At 46.2% G+C, this 14,111-nt stretch overlaps 1 protein-coding gene across 2 annotated transcripts in view; it reads left to right on the forward strand.

Moving 5' to 3' along the window:
* Nucleotides 1-14,111, forward strand: part of HMGA2 (high mobility group AT-hook 2) — a 119,305-nt gene that overhangs the window by 93,951 nt on the left and 11,243 nt on the right. For both annotated transcript variants that reach the window (XM_049792372.1, XM_049792374.1), the window contains exon 4: nt 1,451-1,483. In XM_049792372.1, the coding sequence (XP_049648329.1) occupies nt 1,451-1,483 (33 nt within the window). The remainder of the gene's footprint in view (nt 1-1,450; nt 1,484-14,111) is intronic.

The raw sequence follows: 14,111 nt of genomic DNA on the forward strand, positions 1-14,111 counted from the left end.
GGCACAGATAGAAAAATATAGCAGCAATAGGATTCCGCTGAATTAGAAAAAGACTGAAAATAAACAAAGCATCTCTTGTTAAAATGGGACGCTTGTGGTGGGCAGTCTGAATTGAGTCAGTTACATTTAATTTACATTTTCATTGATCCTTCCCACTGAAATATTGCTCTGAAAGGCCAGTTACACTAAACTGTTTATTCAGAAATATTCCAGTTATTTCCTACTACACTGTCATGAAAATGAGGTTTTTGGCCATGCAGAGGGACAGCATGTTGGCTTCTGCCCAAGCGAGGCACTAAAATCACGGCTGGGATTAGGAACAGGCAGGAAGGAAGGGCAGGAAGAAAATCATTGGGTGCGATTCATATACTTTGAAAACAGAAAGTCCTGGGGGGGGGAAGGCAGCAGCTTTGCCCCACTGAAGCAAGAAAAGCCCTTTTGTGCTCTCAGTGTCAGGATTTCATCCTTTATCTGTGGTCTTATTGTTCCGTGCTGCTCCTAGCACCCACAAGGGTCGTCACATCATCTGGGCGGTGGTGGTGTATTTTAAGTGCACCCGTATTAGTTCCTCTTCCTCCCCAGGGTGGGGAGGAAGGGCACCGGCACCATGGTGGGTCTCCTGGCTCCTGTGGGGACTGTGTTTTCTGTCCCCGGGTGGGAGCAGCCAGGAGGCAGGCTTGCTGAGGAGCCCACGGCTGTGCCACCGGGTCCTGCGTAGGCAGGCGGACACGGCCTCCAGCTCTCCCTGCCCACACACCCACCCTGCCCGGTGACGGGCATCCCCAAAATCATGTCAACAGGCTCACAAGGGTCAGCACAGCATCACCTTCGTGCAGCTAGAGATCTCAAACCAGAGCTTCCGAGGGCTGGAGCAAGTGCCCGTCCCAGCCTCCCGACTTCGGCAGGGATGGCTTTGGTCAAGTGGGAAGCCCTGGCTGGGAATGGGGTTGTGTGTCCCTGACCCCTCTGCCCGAGCTGTGCTCCTGCTCGTGGCCAGGAGGAAGAATTTCCCCACAGCATGGCACTCCACTCACGGCTGAAAGAGTGCGGTAAGAGAGTGAACAGCATCAGTTGAGGCAACAAAACCTAGTTATAAAATTAGGCCACTCTCGTGGTCTGATCAGTAATGCAGCAAAGTAAATCTAGCAGTATGATGGAAGAGCTGAAAGATGTAACATGCTAAATTACATTTCACCTGCATTTTAATTATACAAGCTTCACGTACTCCTCTGCATCCACAGTAATCTGAACTACTTCAGAGCAAGGTCATAGATACGTATAAGGGAGGCTAGGTGTGAGAGCTGGGTATGTTCATCACTCCATTTAAGAATGTGGGTTTTGCCAGTGTTTTATTTCTATTGCTGAAAACATTTTTCCCAGCATCTGTGAAATCACAGTTAAGTGACCTCAGTGAATTTTGTTTCTCACCGTACTTTGTTTTACTTTTCAGCCTCAACAAGTGGTTCAGAAGAAGCCTGCTCAGGTAAGAAAAGCTAATTTAAATTCTTTAGACTACTGTAAATGAACTAATTCTTCAGTATTTAAACTGGTCTCCTTTACTGTAAAGAACGAAGAGAAATACATCAATCGTATGAGCTGGGGACAGCTGTTGGCTTGCTGGGCACAACCACCAGAACAATTCACATGGTGGCCCTTGGGAAGGAGAGGAGGAAGCAGTGGATGGTGCTTCCTCAGAAACATCCTCTTTCTGCAGCAGCCGCCTTGTGATGATAAAGCAGGCACACGTGTGCACGCACACGCGTGGTGCGAGTCCGGCATGTGATGGGTATCTCTGTGCGTCCTGAACGTGGGTAACTGGGGACTGCTTACAGCAAGGAGGGGGCACAGGTATAAAACCCTTCTCCCCACTGGTCTAAAGGAGCCTCTAAATCCACAAAATAAAATAGGCTGAACTTGGTAACTGGACTGGATCTGTCATAAAGACTAACACGTTTGAACTTCTTCTGTTGGATGGTATTATTCTTCTTTAACACCTTGGATAAAGTGCAAGCCACAAGGTGTCATGAAACTGGTCAAACACTGCCTTCACGATTGCCTCCATTTTCTTTCCCCAGCCTGCCCTGTGTTAAAAAAACCCCAAAACCTAACTCTGCCGCCTTGTTACATTTGCATCAGCAGAGAAGAGCCTGTGGGCATGGGAGCAGGTCCATCCCTGCTCAGCAGAGTCCGCGGGCTGTGCTGCTGTACCCCCATGAATATGAATGATTGCCGAGTCAAGAGCATAAAGGGTCCATTGCTTTTCTGGAAAGAAGTCTGCTTTCAGAAAGCAATAATACTTTTGTTTTTCCACCTTATGTTTTTAATACATTATTGTACAGGGTACATTGTTGTAATATCTACTGTAATCTGAATTAGGAGCTGTTACGTAAGAAACAGAAAACATCCTAGCTGTGAGTTGAAGGGGTGAAATGATGTAACTCTCCAAAGCATGTGCAGGAATCCAGTTTCTACAAAAGGAATCGATGCAGTCGCAGCAACGATGAATCCGTGGCACTGGAAGTAATATTAATTTTTCCAAATGGCGGAGATAACATACAGGGTGAATGTAGTAGTATTTTCAAGTGAGGTCAGTTCTGCAAGGAGAGGTAGTGTCTTTTATTAGGCCAGCTTATGCAAGAAACACAACATCAGTCCCTGAGGACTTACCATCTATAACCTTCTGACTACACCACACAATTCAAAACACACCAAGTTGTTCTAATAAAAGATATTTCCTCTCCCTGGTCTCGCTTATATCCTCCGACTGTTAGGGCTGCCATCAGGCGATTCCTACTACAACATAGTAGTAAATCTGCCGGCGGGCAGAAAGCCAGCCATCCCCTCCGTGGCACCTGAGAGGCAGGGAGGCTTAAACCCTGCTGTGCAAAAGGAGGCCAAATACGGGAAGCCGAGAATCCCGGGAGGAGGCTGTTCGTGTTGCGGTTTCCTCCGGTACGCAGCAGAGCTCATCCCTGCCGGAGTCAGCAGGATGACGGGCTCTGGAGCCGGTGGCTCTGCCCGCAGCCCAGCCTGGCAGAAGCCGTTGCTGCCGATGGCACGTGCGGTGCCGCTAGGTCTCCGATCTCCCCGGGCGAGTGTTTTGTTTGAAGAGCAATCCAGTGCGAGCCCCGGCGCGAGGGAGGGAGAAACGGCTGGGACCGAGGCTGGGCTGGGCTGTGGGAGGACAAAGAGGGGACCTGGGACTCCGTCTTTTAGTAGCAGCACAAAGTAACGACAGATTTAATTGATGGCGAAGCGATGTAGGCGTTTGAACCGAAGCACCAGGGTTCCCTGTACGGGTCTTCCCCTCCCTCCCTTCCCGAAGCGGTGATCCTGGTGGGGATGCCGTAGGGTGTTTCAGCCAGCCGAATGCAGCCGCCGCTGCACGGTGCCTCGGCAGCATCTCCGTGCTCAGAGACGGAGAGAGAGAGAGAGAGAAGGAGGCCCTTTGACATTCGCATTAGTAATGGAAATGTTTGTGTGGAAAACGAGGAGGCACAGGAGAATGCGTGAAAGGAGAGAGAGGGCTTCTTAGAAATCCCCAGTCATCACAACACAACTAGTGAAATTACACTCTTTAAATTATTTGTGTGCCATGTCTTCACTCAGAGAACGGTTCTTTTTTTTAATCCTTGGCCTGAGGATGTTCAGTGAAATCACGGACTTGTCTTTAACCCTTCCTGGTTTTAACAGGCCTCGCTCCCACGCTTATGCTAGCACAACATTGCGGTTTTGCCGGGTGTGGGTGCATGGCAGAGAACAAAAATGATAGCTGTGAGCAAGTGCTCGTGACAGTGTCTTCCTGAGGCTGAAAGAAGGAGGAGGCAAAACAGTGTAATTCCTGGGACAATTGGGAACTTCGTGCTGCTGGGTTTCACTTAAGTCCCGTTGCCTTTCTCCATTTTCTTTTTACACTACTGAATTTCCCTTTAAAGGAGGGAGGTTCAGACTCAGAATTAACAACAAGAACATGAGCTCATGCAGGCTTCCTAATCTGAGCTGTCTAAGGAAATAGTGATAAATAATATAAACATGGGGACTACATGGAAGTTCATGGAGGATAATGTAAATCTTACACTACATTCAGAGGAATCTCTTCCTTTTCCATCTGTTTCCTTCAAAATATCCTCCCAGATGGCTTTACCATGTGGCAGTCTGGATTAAGTTAGAAATGTATTCTTTCTTCATCAGCGGGGACTGTAGGAGGTTACAGTTGAGAACTGCTGTGTGATGGTAAGCGTGTTACCCCAGCCTGCCTTGGTAAAAGTGGCAGAAATTCTTGGTCAGGCTTCATGCCTGAGTGCTTTCCTGTGCTTTGAATTTTTGGTGCATTCTCAAAGATTTCTATAAGCATTAGTTTACATCACCATTGCTGTTGTTATTGCTGCTAGCGCCTATGCCTCTTGGGTTTGTGCTATTTTTAAAAATATAGAAGCAGCAAGACCAGATAAAATTCTCATTTTATGAATAACAGCTCTGTTCCCGTTACTGTTTCCCAGATTTTAAGCATCGTGCAGGGCTCTGCCATGCTCTCTCTTTATGGATATCTGCTGTCCAGTTTAGGGCCATACAGATGCCTATATAAACTTCTGCAATATCTTCAAACATCCCCAGAGCTCTGAAGATTTACCATCACACAGAGGGTAAATGCAGCCGTAAAATCCACTGGAAATCTACACACCCATATCATAATAGAAACCTTTAAATACTGTGGTCTGTACACATCTTTGTGATGATCACTGACGCATACTCTCACACTTTTTTGGGGAAATGAGGAAAAGATAGCCAGCCTAGCTGCGTGATGTGGGTAAGTTTAGCACTTTCACGTAAATACGTGCCTAAACCTCAAAACCAAGACGCTCCTTTGAAATCTGCTCTGTCGCCAAAGAATGGACAGCCAGATCTTACAATCATGATATAGTAATATTCTTACCGAGGTGTGCAAATAAGCAGTCCAAATAGAAATAGAAATTTCTCCATTTCCTCATTTTTAAGCTATTTGTAGCAGCTGTAGTCTCAGCCATATGGGGGAGTTACACACTTAAGTAATACAAAGGAAATAGATATTTTTAGGAAGACATCATGAAAGCCATCAAAGTTTTCTGGAAACAGGACATGTTTTACTTTTATCATTTCTGGAGAGAAGAAATACTGTGAGTGTAGAACAGCCCTTTGAAAATCTTCTTATAATCTCATTGGGAGGTCTATTAAACTCTCAAATGCTTGCAAATCCTTTGTATCTGAGTCTGAAAGGCAGCATATCAGTCAGAAAGACAGCGTATCAGTCAGAAAAGTATACATAAAGTGTACGTAGAAAAGTGTACGCAAAAAAGCGTACAGGAAAAGTACACCAAAAGTACACTTAAAGTGCGCTTTTCTACCTAATGCTAAACACATTAGATGCTTTTAAAAGAACGTAAAAAAAAAATCAAATCCCAACAAGAATAAAAACTAAAAAGAAAAGTGTTATTTTGTATAGAAAAGAAAACGCAGATTTCCTGTATTTTTTCCTGTTACTCCCTTCTTAGTCTTGGTATCAGTAAAGTTATGCATGGTAATTAGTCATAATATATGTACACCTCACAGCCTCAAGTTATCTGTGTTCCCCAGCTGCCTCCATCACATATGCCTACTCAGCATAGGGCACAGTAAACGCTAAAAGCTTCAGACAGGCTCTGCAGCCCAGGAGCTACATCTGTGATTCACACATTCATATGCAGCCCAAAAGCAGCAGACTTTGTGAGCAGAGCAGAGCCTGGGACCCGTGGTGGTTGTGTGGCAGGTCCGACGCGCTGGGACACCCTGGCCACCAGGCCCACGGTACACGTGCTGCGTCACCTCTCCGCGCCGTGCAATAAATCTGCGCTTCCACAAGCTTCAGGCGTTCTGCGTACGTGCTAGCCACCACATGTGGACTTATTTTTTTCCCTTCTGGGAAGTCTCAGGCAGAAATGTGGTAGAAATACTCCAGAGATCCACTTCAGCAGGTTGACAAGAAGCTTCCAGTGTCACAGACAGGATGGCAAAGCCTTTGGACCCAAGCAGGTGCACATACGCATCCAAGAGAGCGTGTGCTGCTGTCCGAGCCCACCCTGCGTCCTGCCGAGCCAGGAATATTGCAGCCTTACTCAACTGAGCCTCGGCTGTAGAAACATTGGAGAACCTCTGCCCTGGAGGTTGACCTGGCGCCCCGCGGTTTCATTGCTCTTCCCACCGCATCCAGCAAGCTGTCTTGTGTGTCCTGCACTTTTTCTGTATTTACTGGTATGGAGCATCAGAAAGTTGTCAGATCCCAGAGGGGCAAGGCTCTATTTTCCAATGGTACCTGGAATTTTATACTTCAGCGTAGGGTAGGTGCATGTGTGTTCTATACACCGCTCCGGAACATCCTCTGAAAGGCTGAGTTACCATTCTTTTATTATTATTTTTTTTAAAGCAAATACTGAGTGTTTTCCCAAAGGCAGAGGTAGGGGCCATCTTATATGTTCTGGAGGCTCTTGGTACCATGCGAACACGTGCCAAGCGAGTGTATATCCCAGCTCCGTCAGCCCAGACTCACCGCACCTCCCCGTCTGGAGGGTGGTCCCAGTGGGGCTGCCCGAAGCTTGCCCAGTGGGGCTGAGCCCCAGCCCTGTTGCGGGGCCCTCGGCTCAGTGCCCTGCCTCCCACCACCACCGGGCAGGGGGACGGTGCTTGTTGGAGCTGGTCAGAGGTTTTGCATAAATAGCTTCATGATGAAATAACCTGGGTTTATTGACCCTTTTCCCCATAGATGTCCTTGGAATTTTTGTTTTTCAAAAGCGTCACAGTATTATGATCACTTGGGGACTGAACTTTTTGTATCGAAAGAGGGTTTGGGTTTGGTTTTTCAACACTTTTGCTTTGCAAAATCCTTCCAGATTTTGCTTTTGAGAGTTCTGGAAACATTTTTCTGATTTGAAAACATCATTTTAACAAATGGATAAAAATGTCATGCGAAGTCTTATGAAAAATGGCTCCAATTTGAAAGTTACATTTCGTCATTGCCAGTTCTGCTGTTTGTATTTCAGGCAACCTGTGAGGATTGCTTCGCGTAAAGTGAAAAAAAACAAAATTAGAATATCAAACTTGTGGATTGCAGCCAGAATTATTAAGAAATTAGGTGGATGCCTGAACTGCAGGAATGGACCTACCATTGCTCTGGGAGAGGTTTGAATTTGATTTTAAGGAAATCAGGAAAGTATCTTGCTTTCTTCCTGGATGTGGTAGATGGAGTCTCATGGAGGGTGCTGGGCTGTACGTCCTTACTTTCTTCTTCCAAGGCAAAATGGTGGCAACTGCATGATGCGGTTTCCAAAGGAAGACATATTCAGTCTTCTTTTATAATTGTTTTTTTGTGACAGGGGCACTGAATAGTTTGTCTGATGACGGGGGAAAAAAAAAAAAAGCATAGTTGTTTTTTTTTAAAAAAAACCAAACACCAAAAAAAAATCTGGGGAAAAATAAAGAAGTTGCAATTACCAGTTCTGTGAACAGATGAAGCACTACCCTGTGCTAAAGAGTGAGGTCTAGAAAAGGAAGCTCGGTATTTCTGACAGCAAATATTTTGTGTGTTATTTATACGACATAACTTCTGAATAGACTCTGAATAACATAATTGAATGAGGCTACACCTAAATACCCAAATCAGTGTAGGATTCAGGTTTCCAAGGTTTTAAGTATTTGTGATTGTCATTTATTACGTAGCTCTGGTAGAGTAACATTTCTGAGATGGCTGCTTCCAGGAATTTGGCTGTAAAGAAATTAAACAAGTAAGTTGAGATATTATGTGATCAGAAGGAAGGGAAGAAAAGGAAAAAAATTACCTCCAGGACAGGATTATATTCAGATGTTTGGTCAGTTTTAAAGAGTCAAAAATCAAAAATACATATAGTGATCTGAAAATGGAGGTTCCAGCTCTGTGAGGCAAATTTTTTTTACATTTTTATAGTTTCTTTTCTTGATAATGGTAGGTACATGCTGGCCTCGCAGCGTTGGGATGGCAAAGACTTTGCCGGCAAGTACAGTTTCACACAGTGAACACTGGAGCCACGAGGTCATGACCACAAATCAATTATCTAAAAATTACTTTTGTAAAAATTGCTTTTGCTCTCAGCTCATTTGAGTATTTTCTTCAACTGAACCCGTCCTACCAGTAATGACAACACAGAAAGAGCTGCAGCAGCCCCATTTCTCATCCCAGCAGCGCTCCTGGCTGCCAAGGGAGAAAGTGTTCTTCGTGCCACTCGCTAGACCTGCGTTAGCAGCGCAGCTAACGAACGATTCAAAGGCCGAAGAGCCACTGAGTGAACAACCAGGAGAAAGACGGTTTGGTTGAGTCCCAGCTTCACAGGGCGGTGCCTGAGCGCAGGCAAGAAGCGGGATTTTGGATGGTCCCGTCTGTTCAATTCAGTAGATGCTGACTGAGTTACGCATCCCCGTGCTTATCGTACCTGTGGCCCCCAAGGCAGGCTGGGGTGCCGGTTCTGTGTCCCCATACGCTGCCTAAGGAGCAGCGGTGCCCCAGCCAGCTCTCTGCCGGGTCAGCCTCTTGCTTCCCTTGAAGCCTTTGGCGCGGAGCACTGCAGGGTGCAAGTCCCGTTTTAGGCAAGTCTCCCAGTGCCTTGATTCCCCTTCTGCTAAAACTGAGGTGCTGATGCTCCCTTCTTGCATAAGGGACTTAGGAGAGTGCACACACTCGTGATTTGATGTGACTAAAAAGGGATCGGATTTAGCTACATATTTTTGCTTCACGGCTTGTCAGGGGCTGTCTGGGCGATTCGGAGTCCTGCCTGCTGCAGTGTGCCGCTCGGAGATGTCGTGTCCTTGTCAGCCAGTTTCTGAGTCAGCCGAAGAGCAGGAGTGCCATGCATAGCCCAACACGGGAGGAGCCTTCAGCTCTGAACAAGAGCAAAAAAAGGTTATTTTAACTGTTCAAGTACGCAACGTTTCATTCCTTTGAGACAAACCCTACAGCGGGAGGCAGCTTTCTGCATGCAGTCCTGGTCACACATTGCCAGTTCGGTACAGACATGCTCCTGGGTCACTGCTCTTTCCTTGTGTGCTGGGCAAGACCTGTCCCTAAAAGCACATATAAACGCCCAGGGACTATGGCTGTTGAGCCGCTCCACGTGTAGCTCTTGGAGCAGGCGCTGCCGTTGGTGGCAGAACGCTGGAGGACAAGGGGTAAGCCAAAACATTTCCCTAAGTCAGCAACACCCCCACTTCGCTCTCTCCCCACCTCTTCCCTCTCCCCTCCCTGCTGGGGGAAGAAGCCCAGGACAGGCAGGCGATGGCCGTGGACAGGGTGGCTTTGTGTTTGACCCTGTGGCCATGGCCACAGAAGCTGTGTAGGGAGGTACTCCATCCTGTTCAGAACTTGGCTCCAATTTGACACGAACTGAAATCTCACTAATGACAGCCAGAAGAGAAGGGATTGTGATCTGTGCTTGGGAAACACCACTGAGGAAGATGGCTGGGCAGGGAACAGCGTATAAAAAAAAAAGTCATTCAGGACTAAATTGGACACTGCTACTTTTGCATACACATGCTACATATTTTGGCCCAGATTTCCAAGAGTCTGTGCTGCTAACACTTGGCTATCTTCACAGACACACAGGATTCTAGGCAGCACTTGGCTGCCCTCTGAAAATCTGGATTATTCGAAGATGTTTCCCAAATAATATCCAGAAAGTTGAAACTACCAGAAGGATCAGCCACTGGACTTACAGCAACAAAAATAATCAAAATGCTAATTAGTGAAGACGAGGTGTGTCAGAAGGCTGCGCAGGAAGAAAGTGCTCTTCTCTGAGAGCTTCGTTCCTGAGCTTCTCATAAAGGCTCTGCATCTTGCACAGTCAGCATTGTTGTTGCTCCTCCACACCCCTCTGAAGTCACTGAAAGATGCCCTATTTCCTGACATAAATATTATTAATAGATACTCCAGGGCTGTAACCCAGCTCATCTGCTTCACTGGAAAACATGGGTACATGAACCTTCTATGTAGCTGCTTCTAGAAATTGCTACATCTTTGCTCTGCCAGTTCAGGACCATATAAATTCTGTTGCAAATTGTATGTTAAAAATGAGGTATGCTGCAACGGATGTGCAATAAGGTAAACACAATGAAAATCAAAGTTAAGGCCAATGAAAATAGATTTTTTATGTTTTAAATAATTTGCTAGGATGGTCAGTTATAGTATTTGCGTACCAGCACTATTAAAAAAGATTTGGCTAGGGAACAGAGCAGTATGGTCAGCCCTTATTAAATGATATACATCTTTAAACATGTTCTGGAAGGAAGCAATAAGAAGCCAATATCGTATTTTATTCTGGGGTTTCCATGACATCTGGGGAATTTTATAAGTTCCCCTTGTTGCCCAGAATAACAGTCTTGGAATGGAAGAAGAATAAGGAGCATTTCACAGCTACTCTGTCAGTCACTGTGGGGCATTTGTGGAATTCGGTGAATTTAGTTCCTTGAAATCCGTGCTGCCATGCTACCCTGGGGTGACATCTGGCCTCCCTGGGCAGCCCGTCAGCTTGGGACACCTGTGCCAGACCTTAGGGCTGGGATGGGCAGGCTGGACCTACGAGCATCCCTCCTCCCTTGCAGCTGAGAGAGGACAACTCAGGCAAAGGATCCTATCGTAAGAGTCGGGACGAACTAAAATCACGACAGACGCTCTAAACCCATTTTCCCTGGTGCAGCTTCCATCCCTTATCACTTTGTTGGTGCTCTCATTGCGCTGTCCCTTGGTGCTGCGATGGTGTGAAGGAACCCAGGCAGCAAGCACTGGCTGTGACAGACAGGCTGCTGCCTGCAGGGCCGTTCAGGGCTCATGGTCATCAGTTGCTCGTTGGATATTGTGAGCATGGTGCTGCTGTGTTTATAGGCACAGTAAGAAATTTGGGAGTATCACTACCACTTAGCAGACTACGCAGTGAGAATTATGCTCCTAGGTGCTTCGCGTTGAAGGCTACGGGAGTATGTAGGTGGTTTTCAGACATCAGCACATTGCCAAGCAGTGCATGAAGGACCTAAACCTTTGGGCAGTCCAGTGTTTGTAAGCATCTTGAGTTCATTCTTATAGGACCTAAATAAATAAATGTGCTTTTCTCACACTGAGGAAGGAAAAAAGCCATTCAAAACGACAGCCTGACTGTTGGGCATTGTAGCACTCACATCACTATAGCAAAATATCTCATGGATCCTGTTTCACTGGGATCCCAATGCCGCAAATGTTAAATTCTTTATGAAGTCTGCTCCAGCAGATGGTGAGCATCGCCACGATGAAGTTCTGCTGCTGATCCCATTGTAAGGCATTTCTGGAAATGCCAGAATGTTTTCAGAAAATGTTGGCCAAAATCTCTCTTTAGAAATGGCTGTTGCTTATATTAAAAAGGGATCGCCAGTGTACTTCTTGCTTTGCCTCTGCTCCGTCAATATAGTCACATTGTTCAGGGCCGATCTCTGATCTCAGGTTTGGAGGGTTATTTGCCACACAACAACCATGGGAAAAGAGAAGGAGAGAAATAAAAAAATGAATCACCCACATTCTGCCCGAATTCAGATCTCAGATTTCCCACATCCTGGTATTTAATTTCTCACAGAGTTACCAATGGTTGATCTCACGGCAGGATTAGTGGGAAGAAAAATGAGAGCTCCATTGAAACCAGACTTGAGTCTGGAAGGAAGGAACATGTGAGCTCTAGGACCCGGGAGATATCAGATTCAGGGCAGCGAATGGCTTCCACCCCTTCCCCTTCCCTGATTCTCATGCTTATTTTGAGGCACAGCAAAGAGACAGTTACAGTATGTTAGGCAGCTCACCCATCGCTTTAATAGTCTCCTGAGAACTGTGTTATATAGTGAGGCATTAACTGTAATTTATATTAGTATTTTTTTATGTTTAGGAAGAGGAGAATAGATTAACATTGAGGTATAAATTGCAGTAAATCTGTCTCAGTCCTACCTAAAAGAAAACATGTTTCCACCAGGATACCTTTTGTGATTTGATTATAGCATATAGATGTGTTCAATTGGAAAAGCAACTCCCATAAAAGGTTCTGTAATCAAAAGGAAATAATCACTATCTATTAAGTTGGACAGCCCCACTCACTTTGAATCAGACTGTCTTGCTTGGAGAAAGAAAAAGCTTCGCCCTGTGGTAGCACGGCTTGCGGCGCAGATGGGGCTTGAAAAGTTGGACTGCCGCTCTGTGCTGAAGAGGACCATACCTTATCACCCTTTCCACCAGACTGTGTGGAGATATTCAAGAAGTTGAAAAAATCTTTAAATGCATCACTCTAAATCCGTTAGGAGTTGAACATATTAAGATGACAAGAAGAGTATGTCATTAAACCGTAACGACCCTTTTTGGATTACCTGGTATTTGTAGATTTATTGGCAAGATGGCTTAAATTAGGGATGTATTTTTAGCCTGCAGCATTACATAATAAAATAGCAGCAGAATTCTTTGCAGTAAAAAAAGGGAAGGGATGGGGGGTGGTTTATTAAAACCAACACAAACTTCTCTGATTTTGCGCTTTCGCCTGCACAAAGAGGTGCTCCATGGTTACACAATCAGTAAAGTTTGCAAGAAAAGCATTTCCATTACCCCGTTTTGCTCAGGAGTCGTCGCCCTGCCTTTCAGTGCAGACCTGCTGTTTAGTCTGAAACTGAAAATTAAACCCAGAACTTCAGCTCTCAAAGTTAAATACTGTGCGTTGCTGCCAGCACACAGCCTCACCAGTGTCTGTGTGGTAAGATCGATGATTAAACTCTTCAGACGTTTTTAAAAGCATTTTACAAGTCTGTTAAGCTTTCGTGTTTTGGGTTGGTGTTTTTTTTAAGAAAAAAATCATTTAGCTGAATTATACCACGGAGTCTCACGTGAACTCTGCTGAACCAGCTCGGAGAACGCCGCTCGCTATCTTTCAGAAATATGTTTCTCATTTGGGGGTGCGTTTCTGAGCACGACCCAGGGAAGGTAGAGCCCTGTGCGTCCAACCCTCTCCTCCAGAAACAACAAAAGAAAGGACGGGAAAAGCCAGGGGAGACCGAGGAAGAGCGGCGGCGGCGGCAGAGCCCCCCGCGCCCCCACTCGCCCCGAGGCCTGCGCTGGCGGGCGGCAGCGTGGCGCAGGCCGCTCGGCCTCACGGCTGGCACTCGTAAAAATGTCACCGGTGCATTTCCACTGTGAAAGGTTCTTTTATCTTCCCTTCCCGCAGCCCCTTTCCGATGGGTACGCGGGGCCAGGCCCGGCGGCTGCCGCTCGGCCTTCCCGCATGGCTGGGCCCTAATGAGGTGTGTGCGGCTCTTGGCTGCAGGTTTTCAATCTCTTTCTTATTACTTCAAAGCTGCTGCTCCGAGGTTCAGACAAGTTTGATCACTTGGCAAAATCTCTCAGCTGGGATTCAAAAGGGAAGACGCTTTACTTTATTATTTATCATTACAGATAGATAGCTGTTCCCAAACCGCAGTTGCCAGTGGCCCCGCGGACGGAGCCGTAATGCTTTTTTAAGTGATAAAGGATTGGAGGTGAATAACTTCTGGCAGTTGCTTCCTGTCTGTAACAAGCAGTCGGTTTTAGTGGGGGGAAAAAAGGAGAATAGAAGTCTAACAGGCCTTATTTTATTCTCCTTTTCATGTTCTAAAGTGGGGGGGAGGGGGAGCAAAAGGTAAATGATGTGGGTTTGACCTGCATTTCAAAGCCTGTCCTAGTGTTCCTTTCCCTACTCCGTTCTGGGAGACCTTCACCGTATTCCTTCCCCTGTCGCTCAACATCAAATACGCACGGATATCGGCGCTGTTTCAAGTACCGCAGGGGCTCGGGGGGAAGGCAGACTCCCTCAGGTTTACCTGTGTGGGCTCCAGTATCCTTTTGGGCATTTCAGTGAACTGTACAAGCCTAGGGATTTTTAAAGGTTGGCATCTGCCTTTTTTTCACTCTCTCATCTAATGATGAACATACATGTTAGTGATTAGAGACCATTATTAGAGCCTCTGCTTGCCTAATGCTCCAGTCTGGATTTTGGCTCTGGAGCGTTGTGTGCTGTGTGAATGCAGAGCAGTTTACCCCTCCTCCAGTT

The sequence above is a fragment of the Accipiter gentilis genome, chromosome 34 (genome assembly GCF_929443795.1).
Source record: "Accipiter gentilis chromosome 34, bAccGen1.1, whole genome shotgun sequence".
NCBI lineage: Eukaryota > Metazoa > Chordata > Aves > Accipitriformes > Accipitridae > Astur > Astur gentilis.